The following is a 16336-nucleotide window of genomic DNA, read 5'->3' on the forward strand; positions in this document are numbered from 1 at the left end:
CTTGGGTAGCTTGGCTACCTAATGATCAACAATAAAATTGCAGATTCTGATTTCTTTTTTAAATGATTAGTTTTGAAAGTCTGATTTCTTTTAAAAATGATTAGTTTTGAAAGGACGGAATGTGTAAAATTAAAGTACTAATATGAGAGCTTTTGTGTTATTTCAATTCACAAATGGCATCCAACGAATAGATTACTTAGCAATGCAATAGGCCTCATTTTTAACCAAAGGAACTTCCTTGACCAGATCGAGAGACTTCATTTTACTGTATTAAGTGAACTGTTTTTAAAAGGATGGAACTTTCTTGTTTTAATTTCTTTATAACATACCTGTTCTTATATAATAGTGCCTGCTCCCACATAAAGAATTAAGAGACAACTTATATCTGTAATGATTATAAATATTGAAAATTATTATTAGTAAAACTGTATTTGTCTATCAATCTTTATCTTAATTACCATAAGGTCCTTAGGAGAAACTGGAAAATACAGTGTTAAGAAATAAACTACCAAAATTAATCACAGTAAGACTATGTCAAACTACAATTTTAACAAAGAACTGAGTAATGGATATGGGGAGATTCTATATGCATACACCTATTTGATTTAAATATCTCCTGAGTGATTTGTTTATATCACTATTTTTCATATAGCCTTTGGGCTGTACATAGGGGATTGCGCTATTTTTAAATGTCTGTAATTTCACTGAGTTTTGTACATTTTTTCATAAGTGTGAGGAAAAAAATCGGGGTTGAAAAATATATAAATTATTTGGAATACATGTCTTTTGAAGATCCAGCCTGAAAGAGAAACACTAAAAATTTGATGAAAGACTACTGTCATTTCAAGATAGTATTAAGTGATTATAGTGGTTACAGCTCAGTCAGACCATGCTAAACTTATTTAATCACTGTTAACTCTATAACAAACCAGATGGACTATTAGTCTCATCATGAACTTGGCAATGTAATGGAAAACAGATATAATATATAGGCCCTAGTCTAACTTGTCTGCGATAGTGTGTAACTACTGTATATGTTTAAACACTCTGACCCCTACAGGAAGTCATATACTAGAAAACACCTTGAAATAAAGCCACACACAGTTTCCACGAGTTAAAACACTGGTAAGAATTTGAAGGCTAATTATTATTAGGCTGCTGGACTTCATTTGAATAGACATCACATTAATCTTACTCTTTGTTCCTTTTCCTTTTCTTCTTCCATAGTTTGAAATGCAAGGACATGTGCTTCCTTTAAAGACTTGTGTCTCTGTTGATGCTGTTCCTCTAATTCTTCAAGCTCTTGTGTAAGTCGTTGTCGTTCTTGTGTGAACTGGGCTTGCAGTTGCTGCAAAGAAGTCTGGGACTGGGAAAGCTGCAGCTCCAGGTTCTGTTTCAGCAGGGAGATCTATGCCACAGGATGGGACACGGTGAAGAAGAAACACAAGGCACATTTCACAAACTGCTAATCGAAGGGGGGAAGCATTTCAACGATATCCACTGTAGTAAAACAACTGCCTTAAGAAAATACCTTAAAATGTTTACCATATATCATCGGTATCTAATCTTTAGGTAGTACCGCTTTCAATTCTATTTTTTAGTCGTTATCCTAAAAATAGAATTTAGTGACATTAAGTTTGTAGACTAAAGAACACTGCAGCTCACATTTAGAAATACAACGAACACCTATGTTGTATTGCAATAAATATTCACAATATGAAATTAAAACAAAAGACAACTACTGTATTTAGATTATAGTCACTTCAAAGAGATAGTATGAAAAGTTAAACTGCTTATTTGTGAGGTAGTAATGTTGAGTTGTTTGGACTGTGGGCTCTAAGTTAAAATTCTAGCCTCACCACTTGCTAGTATCAACACCTATGTTGTGAGAATGAAGTATGTTACTATGCATAGTTGACTTAGAACAGCTCCTGGAATGTAGTAAGTGCTCAATAAATGCTGGCTAAGATGATTTGAGGATTAAAAAGCTACTCTTTAAAAGATTTATCAGCTCATAATTTAGAATCCTTGTTTAAAAAAAGATTTTTGAGTTTTTATTTAACTCAAAAACCTTGCAAACCTTCAAGCTTTTTAAAAATCATAACCATCCCACAATCCTCTAGTTCAGTGATGGCAAACCTATGACACGTGTGTCAGAGGTGACACGCAAACTCATTTTTTTGGTTGATTTTCCTTTGTTAAATGGCATTTAAATATATAAAATAAATATCAAAAATATAAATCTTTGTTTTACTATGGTTGCAAATATCAAAAAATTTCTATATGTGACACGGCACCAGAGTTAAGTTAGGGTTTTTCAAAATGCTGACACGCCGAGCTCAAAAGGTTCGCCGTCACTGCTCTAGTTATATCCTTATAATAATGACAGGTGCCTTTATTTCACTATTGAAAACTGATTTGTTACTCCTTTTGAAAACAGATATCACCCTCAATGTCTGCATTGCTTCTGGGTGTCTTAAAATACTTAAAATTAAGTCCTTTTTAAAAGATAAAGACACGAAATATGTGTATAAATATATATGTATACTTCCTCTATACAGGAACTACATTGCCATATTCTAACAGAAGTCTGAATCTAAGGGGAGCTGAAGGGAAAGGGATAAGTTGTCAAATGTAGTAACTTACGACACTATGTGTGTTCATATGCAAGTAAAACAGCGCCTGTGGCCAGGAAAGCCAATGGGAAGAGGAAGCTTCATAGTGAGCTTTTGTAAAAGGGAAAAGACTCATTTGAGTGATGAAAGGCAGATATAGGCTGCCTCCCATCTCACAGAGGAAGGCACTGGCAAAGGAAGAGAAAGGGTGGAGAATCACTAGAGATGCAAAATAAGAAAGGAGGAACTGGAAGACAGAAAGGTCAGAGGCAAGCAGCAGGAAACAGTCAGAGGCTACAGTGAGGTTGGGTGGATAACTAAACGTCTGGCAGGGTTTTCGACAAAGTTCTAAATCGGGCTTAGTTGTAAAGGTTAGCACATGCCTTTATGAAGACAGTCAAGCACGGGTGAGAAATGACACAGCTGACATGGATGTTCAATCCGTTTCAATGTATTTCCAAAGGAGTGACTACCTACTGAAAGTTACATGAATTCTGCTTAACGATTCCTACACAAACCCAAGGTTTTGGAGGTTATTTCATGTGATTGGAATCTAGTGGAACTGCAGCACTCTGACTCCATGCAATACTCCCTCTCCCCCTCCCCCGCCTCGCCCGCACCTTTAAGTGGCAGGAGCACCCATGATTTACAGACGGAAATAAACCCTGCAAGTGTGAAAACGGCAGGAGAATGTCACAGCACAGCTCAGGCCACACTTGGAATTAGGAACCCAAGACAAATTATACTCTGTGATTTCTCACCATTTTATGCAAAGAAGATCAGGATGAAATGAGCAGTAAGGACAACCCAGAAAGAAAAAAATAATAAATCACAAAATGGTAAAAGGCAACAACAATGTGTGTTTGTGAACACGGATATGTAACTAGCAGTCATTTTCTTCTCAGCAAGCTGGTTCTTGAAACAGAGAAGGAACCAACCCACTGTCTTCCCCAAATCAACTCTAGTCCCAGACCGAGCATGGGAACTCATGTGGCTGCCATGTGACAACCTGTCAGAACACATGTAAGGAAAAGACTATGTTGCATGGGAAAAAAAGGATTGGTAATCAAAGCCATTACCTGGCCCTTGTCCAAGTGAGGACTAAAACCCACCCAGCGGAACAACTGCTCACCAAGCTGTCCGCCCTGGGATGCATGTGTCCACCCAAAGAGAATGGGCATGTACTTGTGATGTGCACATAGGCACCACCATATGGGCTAGCAGTGGCCCTGGATCCTGTCCTCCAATTAAGTGTGCACTTAGGTTAGTAAGAAACGAATCAGTTCCCAGCAGTGCCTCTTAATTCAGCAATACCTCCAAAAGTTCACACATCAAAAAGAGCTCCCATGTTAATTTGACTACAATTTGACTCACAGTTGAACTATTTAAGGATGAAACTTAGGAAGAAATATGACATTTAAAATGAATGAAATACAGTGATGTAATAGTTATACATTTAAAATCTAGCACTCTCTCAAACCTCACCAGCTTAAATAAAATACATTTAAATATTTAAATATACTTAAATATTTTACATCATAATATACTTTACCTTGAAAGGACTCCAAAGAAATATTTTTCATTTTAGAATATATGATTAATCTTTGTCTCTATACTCAAGAAAATATAAAGTATGTACAAAAAGACATTATCATGCAATTTAGTGTTCAAATATACTTAGTTTAGATATTTTATATTAACTTTGAAAGCACACCAAAGTAATATTAAGGCTATCTAAAATCTTCAGATTCATGCTCAAGACAGTAACATGAACTAGATGCAAAAAGCTTTTATCATGCAATGCAGCATCAAAATTTATTTTGTTATTCTTACAAATAAGTTAGTCGAATTGCATCAAATTGACAGGCTTTATTCAGCATGAAAATGACATGGACTTTAAAAGACAAATAATGAGCAAAGCAATGTCAAATGAACTAATGTTTAACAGGTGAGTATACTTAATGGAACTATACATTAATATAAAACAAATTCTTGCCACAGCAGTTTAGATATGAATTATATAACACTAGAGGCCCGGTGCACAAAATTTGGGCACTCGAGGGGGTCCCTCAGCCCCGTCTATGCCCTCTTGCAGTCTGGGACCCCTCGGAGGATGCCCACCTGCTGGCTTAAGCCCGCTCCCTGGAGAATCGGGCCCAAGCTGGCAGTCAGACATCCCTCTGGCAGCCCGGCAGCCCTCGGGGGATGTCCACTTACCAGCAGGGAGCAGACCTAAGCTGCAGTCGGACATCCTTAGTGCTGCTGAGGAGGCGGGAGAGGCTCTTGCCACCACCGCTGTGCTGGCAGCCATCAGCCTGGCTTATGGCTGAGCAGAGCTCCCCCTGTGGGAGCGCACTGACCACCAGGGGACAGCTCCTGCATTGAGCATCTGCCCCCTGGTGGTCAGTGTGTTTCATAGTGACCAGTCATTCCCAGTCGTTCTGCTTGCATATTACCCTTTTATTATATAGGATACTGATATAGGATACTGATTGATCAACAGGTACCAGATACTTTGCAAACAATTTTAAAGGCCAAACTGCACTGATAGTAAGCTCTACCACTTAAAATACTGTTGTTTTCTAGAAATAAGATATTGTAAAAATTTCAAAAGGACAAATGAAAATAAAAAAACATGGACATATATTTTGAAGAAAGGAAAGCTTGACCTATTTCCTACAGATCAGTTTCATAAGGATTCTGTGCCTCAACAATGGTGCTCAAAGAGCTCCTTGAAAACAGCAACTGAAACATCAAACCTGAGGTACCGGATATGCCAGGATGTCAATATGGGGCCTGGCATTAATTACCTATAACATTTGGTTGTTGATGCACTGTTGGTGGTTTTTGTCCCTCCCAAAATATCGACTTGTTACATAAATGAAAGAATACAAAAAATATACAATTTGTCCTCAAAACTAAGCAGTTTGTGAGGTAATAAATGTAATCTGTGGTTCTCAAACCTGTCTGTGTATCAGAATCATCTCTGTAGATTTGAATAAGTATATTTGCCCAGGCCCTAACCCCTTGATATTCTGATTTACAGGGTCTAGAATTGGGCCCAGACCACCTGACATATTTTTATTCTACATTACCAATGTAGTAAGTGTTCATTGTGAAAAAATTTTAAAAGTATAGGAGTTATAAAATAAAAGGGAAAGTCTCTTTCATTTCCTTTCCTTGCCAAATCCCAACCCCTAAGGGCAACCAGATACAATGACTTCTCTCTCTCTTGCTAGAATTGCCTGTTTTGTTTTCTTTCACTGATTTTACTACATCATGTGCAAGTGACGGACGATTTTCACCAAATGTAGAGAAGACATCTGTCATGATCTGACAAAACAGTGGCTACGTCTTACACACAAAAGTTACTTTGGGGTCCCAGGGCACAACTCAGGAGAATAGTGAGTACTTAACATCCAAAGTAGCTGAGACAGACCCACGGGATGTAGAATGGGGCAGACACCCAACATGCATTGCACAGAGGGATAAAGACGACATCAAATGTAAAACCATGAGGTGTCCTGACCTGCAGGTGTTGTTATGTGATGGAGTGGCTTTTCACACACCTAACTCTATGTAACTTTCTCCAAGATGAATATATGCATGGATTTATCTAACAATGGTTAATGATTTTTCCATTAGGGAGGCCAGTGAGTTTGTGGTTTTACAGGTTGGTTTTTCCCGTCACAGTGGTATTTATAAAGTACACATATCCACAATCCCCATCCTTTTCAATGACTACACAGAATTTCTAGTGTAGACACTGTTCCTTGCCTCCCCAAGAGCCAATCTCCCCCTTTCCTTTCTTCCCAGTTAGCTGACTTGAGTTTTAGGGATTGAATAGAAATCCCTATCTTAAAGAAGGTAAGAAAGTCACAGAAATCTAATTACAAGGACATGCCAACCTGTTTTAGTTAATAAGGTAAAGGAAGTATGGGGGACTCGGGGGAAAGACGTCCTGATCAAAGTTTAAAAAGCACCTAAGGAGAGCCTCTTGCATAAGCACGGTTGATCAGGACATGGTGGCGGGAGTTGGAGCAGCCATGTTGCACCTATGACACGGCAAACTTAAGGTCAAAAAGCTAACACAGTGTGCATGGCAAAGGGGAAGTACAGAAAATACCTGAGTTCTGAACTAAATATCTTGACAGCCACTGTCAACTGGGTGCTCTGCTGTTTGTAGTCAAATGCATCCTAACAGACATAATTCCAGAATATAATACACACAAATTACTTCAATCCTTCTTTATGGAAATTTGGATCATCTCACCTAGTTTTGCTGTTACAAATCTCTCTCTCTCTCTCTCTCTCTCTCTCTCTCTCTCTCTCTCTCTCTCTCACACACACACACACACACACACACACACACACACGTACGTCCCCCCAAACAAAAAACCAAACAGTTCAATTCCTGATCAGGGCACATGCTCAGGAGTGTGGGTGTGTATGGGAGGCAACCTATTGATGTTTCTCTCTCTCTCTCTCTCTCTCTCTCTCTCTCTCTCTCTCTCTCTCTTTCTCCCCCCATCTCCCTTCCTCTCTCTCTAAAATTAATTTTAAAAGTCTATTGATACTAATTTTTCAAAAAATAAACTAATTAACAAAAGAAGAAATACATTTATATTTATTTCCAATTCTATGATAGTAAACTAGTTAATAGTTTTTCAAAAACATTACTGTATCTTACAAAGTAAATATTAAAATAATGAATTTTATGTGTGAGATGTGAAATCTTGCTTGGCTTTATAACAAAATATAAGCTTACTAATACAATGCAGTAGATGTATGCACATACACAGAGAATGGCTTAAAGTTAGAAGCTTTTATTACCCATATACAAAAAACATATCTTATTGAAAAAAAAGTGCATTTTTGTATAAGTTTAAGCTCTAAAGCAGTGATGATGTTAATGCAAAATCAAAAGTGCAACATGCCCTTGTGTACAAACTGTAAGTGCCGCTCACTTACATTGTTGATAGATTTATGCAAAGCTTCACCCAGAGAGTGCCGCTATGAAGAAAAGATCATAGGAACAAAGGGAAACATTCAGAAACCAACTCGGTGAAAGAAAGAGGGGGTAAGAGGGAGAGTAAAGCACAAAACATTATAACGTACTCAAGAAAAAGTAAGTTGAAAACAGTTCTGAGAAAGAAATTAGACAAAAAGGAGTTTAAGACTTACAGTATAAATTATCTGTTGTCTTTTAAAACAGTGTCTGATGTTTGTGGGCTGGCAGACTTACCTATGCAAAATACCAAAGGCTGGTACATTTAACCAGAGTTCACTTTTAAAGTTGATGGTTATTGAAGGAACTACAAGGCATATTACTGTCCCAAATGCCTCCCAGAAATCTACAATCTATTGCTTCAAAGTATTACACTCAGTATTGATGTTGATTCATGAAGGATTTCTCTGAACAGAAATGAGCAGATGAGAAGTGATACACTAACTCGATTGACTACATAATTTGGGGGCCAGAAAACAAATAAGAGATTATCATTGAAAATGTGAAGATGAATAGTAAGCTGGTTTTGTACTGGGGGAAAGAAAAAAGAGATTCCCTCATATCTTTTCAATCCTATTATCTAGGACATATCTGGGGAATTTATTTACCGTCTGGGTTCGTTTTACAGAAGTCCACTGAAATTCTGAGTGAAAACCCACTGGAAAAAACACTAGGCACTATATCTACCCCCAAATATGGAAAAAAATGTGAATTCTGTTTCAACTGCTTTATTTTTTTGCCCTTCAAAATACGAAATAACATTAAAAATTTTTATTACTAATATAAATAGAAAAGTTCCTGTAAAATGGTGTTTTCTTTGGACAATAATCAAATTTTCAGACAGAACATGATTATCTTTTTCCCCATAATGTGATTTATTCCTTGGCGTGTCACAAAGTAAAGCCAGATTTTATTTGGTAAATAATTTTTTACTAATAACTTAACTAACATATTCTAGGATAGAGTTTACTGGAGTTGACAAAAATAACTTGAGAAAAAGATTAACTTTCTATTTGATTATTCCATAACTTCTCGATCTAAACTTTCTCACACTTTTATACATATTAACTATATTAATTTTATTTTTACTTTTTTCTTATTCTTTCTCATACTATTAATATTCTTCACATACTAATGAGACCCTTAACTTTCCAGACTTCATAAAACTTAAGAAAATCTGAAAGATTTTTAGTTATAGTTTTATACCTCTTTGTAGTTCTCAGAACTGATGACCCAGTATTAGAAGTTAATCTAAAATGTATAGCACTTGCTCATGAAGTATATTTTATTTTTCACTCTTTAAGGTATCATGATACAAAATTATACATGTTGTTGAAGATTCCTGAATGAACTGGAAAACTAACCAGTGGGACAAATCAGAGTGGCATGCCAGGTCTTCCCTTAGGGATTTTAGACTTTATACAACAGAAGTATACTTGAATCTAAATTCAAATGGTCAACTACCTCTGTCAGCATACAGGTGCAGGCCTTGGAACTATCTAAACCAGTGATGGCGAACTTTTTGAGCTCGGCGTGTCAGCATTTTGAAAAACCCTAACTTAACTCTGGTGCCCTGTCACATATAGAAATTTTTTGAAATTTGCAACCATAGTAAGACAAAGATTTATATTTTTGATATTTACTTTATATATTTAAATGCCATTTAACAAAGAAAAATCAACCAAAAAAATAGTTCGCATGTCACCTCTGACACGCGTGTCACAGGTTCGCCATCACTGATCTAAACCAAAAGGCATGGTCCCTAAGCTGTGACCTGGGATGACTTACATCACAGACCTAGCAGCGGCAATCAGGAAAGGCACAACTAGTGCTGTTGGGTGGCAATACCGTTAATAGTTAACACATAAATGAAGTAAGATTTATAATTCATTTTAAAAATATTTACTAGAGCAGTACTGTATTCCAGGAAATATCATAAGCAGAGTGAGGAAACAATTGAAAAACAGTAAAACAAATACACAAAAACAAATAAGAAAATAAAGTTCATATTTTTTTTTCTTTTTTTTTTTTAAAGGTTGCTATGATAGGAAATGACTGGAGGTGATACTGGGTTGATGGCAAAGACAGATGTTTTTAAAGAAGTGACAATAAACTTGGAATTAATGAAGGAGCCAGACACAAAATGACATGATCTTGGGAGAAGAGTGTCTGGGCAAATGGATCAGCACCAACATCCTGAGGTGGAAGTAAGCTCGGAGTAACTGAGCATGTGCGTATGTGCGAGCCACGGTGCTGTTTGTGAGGCTGAAATGAGATGGGAGGTATCTGCAGGGACAAGTTGGCTTCAGGTCTTGTTGGAAAATGAAGGAGTCGGAATAAGAGCCTTAATTCAATGGCGTGCCCTGAGAGAATTCTGAGCAGAACGGCATGATCTGATTTACATTATAAAAGGTCACTTTGGCCCAGCCAGCGTGGCTCAGTGGTTGAGCTTCTACCTATGAACCAGGAGGTCATGGTTAGATTCCCCATCAGGGCACATGCCTGGGTTACAGGCTCAATCCCCAGTGTGGGGCGTGTAGGAGGCAGCCGATCAATGATTCTCTGTCATCATTGATGTTTCTACCTCTCTTTTCCCCTCTCCCTTTCTCTCTGAAATCAATAAAAATATATTTAAAAAAATTTTTTTTTAAAGATCACTGAGTTCTGTGAGAAAAGTGAAATTGGGGAGGTCAGGTAGAAGGCCATTGTAACAGTGACTTGAACTAGTGTCTGCTAAGGGAATTGAAAGTGGAAGGAGCTGGATATGTCTTGGAGGTAGAATAAAGAGGACTGACAGATTATGGAAGAGGTAAAAAAATTAGAAATTAAGGATGACTCTTCATTTTTTATTTTGAGCAACAAGCTGTGCCAAGAAGTGAAGATGCTGGGATGATAGATGGAGAGTGAAAATCAATACTTCTGAGTCAGACATGCGACGTCTGAGATGCCTATTAGCCAACCAAGTGGTTCTGAGTTCAGGATAAGAGGTCAAGGCTGGAGGTTTAACTTTATAAGCCACTGACATATAGATGGTATTTAAACTGCAAGACTGGATGATGTCACCCTAAGTGTCTGTTTAAAAGAACGCTGGATGAACTAAAAAATCTATATGCAAAAATATTATTTGGCAAGCATTCTACATGAATAAGACCCATGTTCATAAAAAACTGATGCCCGGCCTATATAATAGTCAATTTGTTTTAAAGCATCTTAAGTTTCTTGTTAATTTTTCACTCAGTCCCCCAACTCCCCCCCGCCCTGCATCTGTCAACCATCAGTCTGTTCTCTGTATCTACGAGTCTCCTCTATTTCATTTGTTCATTTATTTTGTTCTTTAGATTTCACATAGAAGTGAATCATATGGTATTTGTTGTTCTCTGTCTAATTTCACTTAGCATAATACCCTCTAGATTCAACCATGCTGTAGCAAATACAGTAGTAAGATTTTATTCTTTTTTATGGCTGAGTAATATTCCATTGTATATAATATGTACTACAACTCTTTTTACCCACTTGTCTATTGATGGACACTTTAATAATTATGTATGGTGCCAGGAGCATACTTGAAATATTGGGGGGATCACTTTGTAAAGTATATGACTGTATAACCACTCTGTTGTACACCTGAAACTAAAACAAAATAATATCAAATGCCAACTATAATTGAAAAATAACATTTAAAAGAAAAGAAAAATAACAAAATACAGTGAACTAATACACAATGTTGTATAATATTTCCCTAGCTAGAGAATGACAAGGAAAATAGAACTTTATAATATGCAAACTCTCAATTACCTGGTTTAAGAGATCTTCTACTTTCTTCTGCCATGAATCTCTGGCTGCATTTTTCTCACGCTCTTTTAACTGAAAAAGTTGAGACATTGCTGATTTCTTATCCTCTTCATGTTGAAGTCTTAGCTCTTCACGAAGTTTAGAACACTCTTGTCTAGAATAAAACAAATGCATTTCCTTTATAAAGAGAATTATTTATCTCAATAACTGTAGTGTAGTTGTTCACATGTTTCCTAAGTAATTAATCCTCCTCAAAAGTCAACATCAGAATAGGAGTTGATTATTGTATAGTTAGGGACTAGAAGGTAAATTGGTAACTTACCCAAGATCATGGGTTTATCAGTTTTATCAGTGGCAGAATAGGTACTAGAACAAATAAAGTCTTCTGACTTCAGGTTAGTACTCTTTCTATTTCATATTCAAGGAAATGAAATCAGAAAACAGCAATCTGTATTCAAGCAGGAAAAAAAATTCCAATTTCTCTGCATCTAATCATGGGAAAAACTCATTGAAAATGCCGCTACTACGTCTTTAACAGGAAGACAGTATAAGCCACAGAGAAAAACATTTTCTGCACATCTGCATTGATGAGCTTACATTAAGGAGTAAAAACTGTACCTAAGATTTTCAGTCCATTTGATTTCTAGGTCCTGGGCCATTTTGTCCACTCTGAGCGTCTCCTCTCCCTTCAGGGCAGCCAGTGTTTCTTCATGCTGTTGCCTTTCTCGGTCTCGCTCCCTCTGAGGAACAAAAACTCTTCAGTAAAGACTAGTCTTCAAAAGCCAAGTCACTGCTGGTTATTTCAAATCAGCAGAGTGCATGCATCGTAACAAATTCTTACAGCACAATAACTGGCAGTGCGATCTATGATAATTACTTGAGATTTTCTGACAATAAAATATATGGTACACATTCTATCATTTAAATGTCCTTGTGCAAACTAGCTTTTATTAAGGTCTATAAATTTAAAAGTTACTTTAAGTAGTTTCAAGACAGCATAATTAATAATCCTAACTAAACCTTCCATATCATGGGTATGTGACTATTAGTCGATTATCTTTACAAGTGTGCACATTACATACACAGATAAGTTATTCAAATTCATTCATATTCACATTCAAAAGTATGCTATTTATTCAAAGCTTAAGCATTATTGCTGTACCCCCACTGATATGATTAAAATTATTATGAGAAATTTAGGCTACTGAGTATTTTTATTATATAACCTCAAACCAGTGGTCCGTGTGTTTGGTGTTATGGTAATATGATACGATATATATGAAATCCCTCTAGATGAGCATAAACCAAGTGGCTCTCTGGAGCCTGGGGCTGGAGGTGACCTTTTGGACAACACTGGCAACCATCATCCCTGCCAGCACTGCAGCTATTCTTAGGGTACAAGAGAAGAACAGATGATGGCCCCTCCTTCACTATCACAACGACTCGCTCAGGATCACCCACCTGCTGACGGCAGTTGTTAAGGGGTAAATGGGAAAGAAGCAAGTCAATTGGAAACTGCCATTCCACACTGTTAACCTGGCTATTAAGCAGTGAGTACTAAGAACTGAATTCAACGCAGCACTTTATTAGACAGTGCAAGAGTGGGGGGAAAGGTTAAAGATAACACACCCTTGCTCTGAAGGAAATTTCCCAAGTTGTGGTAAACTATAATGCAGCACCTATATTTTCTCAATTAAAACTGTCCAGCAGATCAGCAACTGAACAGTTGATAGAGTTTTGCTTAAAATATGTATCATGTTCTACTATGTGACAGAAGAACAATGTAAATATGCACAAGAACCTGAAGTAAATGAAAGGGAATCCCTACGTCTAATTCTCAGTGCCAAGACGGGGTGGAGGAGGAAGGCCACCAGGATTAAATGCCCCGAAGGCAGGAAACGGGCTGTGGCAAAGCCAGGGACACAGATCCTCCATGTTTCCATATCAAAACAATTTATATTCTATCAACATTCATTAGAAATATCTCCGCAGTTTATTTTTAAGTATATTTTTACCACCTTATTTTTTATTGAAGTATCACTAACATACCATATTATATTAGTTTCAGGTATACAACATAGTGACTCAACAATTATATACCTTATAAAATGATCATCGTGATGCTTAGCAAGATCTGTCACCATATTTATACTATCATCTTCCTGTTACTTTTGACAACGGAAAAACCACATCTTAATACAGTTTAGTCAGCTTTATGCCACAGAATGCTAGTGTTGAGATTATAGTCAATATGTTTGGCATCACATAAATATATTAAGTTGCGTATTACACTAGCTCTAAATTCTAACTATTCCTTGTTACATATTAATGCTCATATCACATAGCCGCTAGAGACAGGTAAACAGAAGGAAAAAAAGATTTAAAGAGAATCAATTTATTTTGTCACAGAATTTAAAAATAAAATGTAATTAGTATTCAAAGTTTTTTGTTTTGTTTTTTAATATATTTTTTATTGATTTCAGAGAGGAAGAGAGGAGAGAAAAAATAGAAACATCAATGATGAGAGAGAATCCTTGATCGGCTGCCTCCTGCGCACCCCACACTGGGGATCGAGCCCACAACCTGGACATGTGCCCCGACCGGGGATTGAACCGTGACCTCCTAGTTCATACGTTGACGCTCAACCACTGAGCCATGCCAGCCGGGCAGTATTCAAAGTTTTATATTTATAAAAATATCACTACACCTTAGATATAAGTAGAAATATATATATATATAAACAAGCTATAGCCACTAAAGTTTCTTGTTTATATGCTTTTGAACTGTCATCAATTCTAAGTCAAAAAAAAATTTGAAATGTTAAATAAAAGGCAACATTTACTGTGTGCTATTTTGCTAAGCACTGTTTTGTAAATGTTTTATCTCATTTAATTACTACCAGAGTGGTGTGAAGTACATTATTTTCCCCCACCAACTGATCTGATGAGGAAATCGAGGCTTAGAATAAATAACAAACCAAAAGTTACATACTAAATGGTGGATCCCTCTTTGGGCGGGGGGTGCAGGGGTGGTGAGAGATCAACCAAAGGACTTGTATACATGCATATACTAAGCATAACCAATGGACACAGACAACAGGGGGGTGGAGGCCTGTGCTGGGGGCAGGGGCAGGCTGGGAAAGGTCAATGGGGGGAAAAGGGAGCATATGTAATACTGTCAACCAATCTGACTTCAGAGCCCATCTGAGTTCTTCACCTCTCTGAAAGAAAAAGTAAGAACTCCCCGACTACTATTCCCCTGGTTTTATGGTTTCTTTTCTTTCCTGTCTAAGGCAGTCTAAATATTCGCTCTGCACCATGAGAATGGAAGGGGAAAGACAGGCCTTTCTGAAATGCGTAGTCACAGAGAATCACTCAGTTGCTATACGTGAGAGTTTTAACTCTTACCAGTAAAACTGCATACAAATTGCTATGGGCTGAACTGTGTCCCCAAAATACATGTGGAAGTCCTAACCCCCCAGTATCTCAGAGTGTGACCTTACTTGGGAATAGGGTCAGTACAAATGTAAAGAGGTAAGATGAAGTCACACTGGAGTCGGGTGCGCCCTTAATTCAGTAAGACTGGTGTCCTTATAAGATGTGAGGACACAGGGAGAATGCCATGTGAAGACAGAGGAAGAGACTGAAGTTGTGCTGTCATTAATACGAGGAATGCCTTGGGCTACATGAGCTGGAAAAGGCAAGGAAGGATCCTCCAGTAGAGATTTAACAGGGAGAATGGCCCTGAAAATATCTTTTTTTAATGGACTTAAAAAAAGAACAGTTTTATTGATTTTTAGAGAGGATGGGAGAGGGAAAAAGAGAGAGAAACAGCGACGTGAGAGCACCTTGATAGGCTGCCTCCTGCACGCCCCCTGCCGCCAAGGATCGAGCCCACAACCTGGCATATGCCCTGGACGGGAAATCAAACCAGCAACCTCCCAGTGCCCAACCAACTGAGCTATATCGGCTAGGGCAACAACATCTTGATTTATACTTTCATCTTCTAGAACTATGAGGACAAATACCTGTTGTATTAAGCCACCCAATTTGAGGTCCTTTGTTACGGTAGCCCTAGGAAAGTAAAACACTAAATTATATGTAATGGGATTTTCATAACTTTGAAGCCAAGTGACTAAATGGAATTTTTTACCTTGCTGATGTTCAGATTATACCAGGATTAGGACTTACCTCAACTTTTAATAGAGCATCCTTGGCCTCCTTCAGCCTACTTTTAGTCAAGTCAAGCTCATTCTGAAGTCTTCCTTGGGAGTCCTGGAGGCTAGCAATGAGTCCTTCCGCCGAGCCCAGCCCTTGTTCACTTTTCCTTACCAGGTCTTGGAGGCGGCCAACCTGCAAGTAAATAGAGTACTTTTAACATACCTCATTGTATTCCACTGGCAAACAGTCCCATCTATATTCCTAAAGTCTTGCCCCAGCTGGTTTGGCTCAGTGGATAGAGCGTCAGCCTGGGGACTGAAGGGTCCCGGGTTCGATTCCGGTCAAGGGCCCATGCCCGGGGTTGAGGGCTCAATCCTCAGTAGGGGGCATGCAGGAGGCAGCCAATTGATGATTCTCTCTCATCATTGATGTTTCTATCTGTTTCTATCTCCTTCTCCCTTCCTCTCTGAAATCAATAATATTTTTTTTTACAAAGACGGCCTTATTCATGGTTGCCCCCTTTCATGACAATCATGTAAATAAATGGATATAACTCAAGCTCCTGGTTTAAAAAAGAGAAATACAGGTTCTACCATATAATCAAATGCCTATAAAAAGGATTTGAAGCAAGATTAAGATTTTTGAAAGATTGAGAAAAAATGTATTTTTTGATAAAAAAATATTTTTAAACTACTTTTAAAAATCAAATCACATATTTCATTTGAGCCCAGTTCTCATGCTATTTTTTTATTGATTTTTTT

The 16336-nt window shown here is 37.5% G+C and overlaps 1 protein-coding gene across 3 annotated transcripts in view; it reads right to left on the reverse strand.

Annotated features, from left to right (window-relative positions):
- FAM184A (family with sequence similarity 184 member A) overlaps positions 1-16336 on the reverse strand; it is a 78520-nt gene that overhangs the window by 18709 nt on the left and 43475 nt on the right. For all 3 annotated transcript variants that reach the window (XM_023754182.1, XM_006089213.3, XM_006089217.3), the window contains exons 7-10: positions 15606-15767; positions 12034-12155; positions 11419-11569; positions 1196-1408 (exon numbers count right to left, since the gene is read on the reverse strand). In XM_023754182.1, the coding sequence (XP_023609950.1) occupies positions 1196-1408; positions 11419-11569; positions 12034-12155; positions 15606-15767 (648 nt within the window). The remainder of the gene's footprint in view (positions 1-1195; positions 1409-11418; positions 11570-12033; positions 12156-15605; positions 15768-16336) is intronic.

Source organism: Myotis lucifugus, unplaced genomic scaffold (assembly GCF_000147115.1).
Source record: "Myotis lucifugus unplaced genomic scaffold, Myoluc2.0 scaffold_57, whole genome shotgun sequence".
Lineage (NCBI taxonomy): Eukaryota > Metazoa > Chordata > Mammalia > Chiroptera > Vespertilionidae > Myotis > Myotis lucifugus.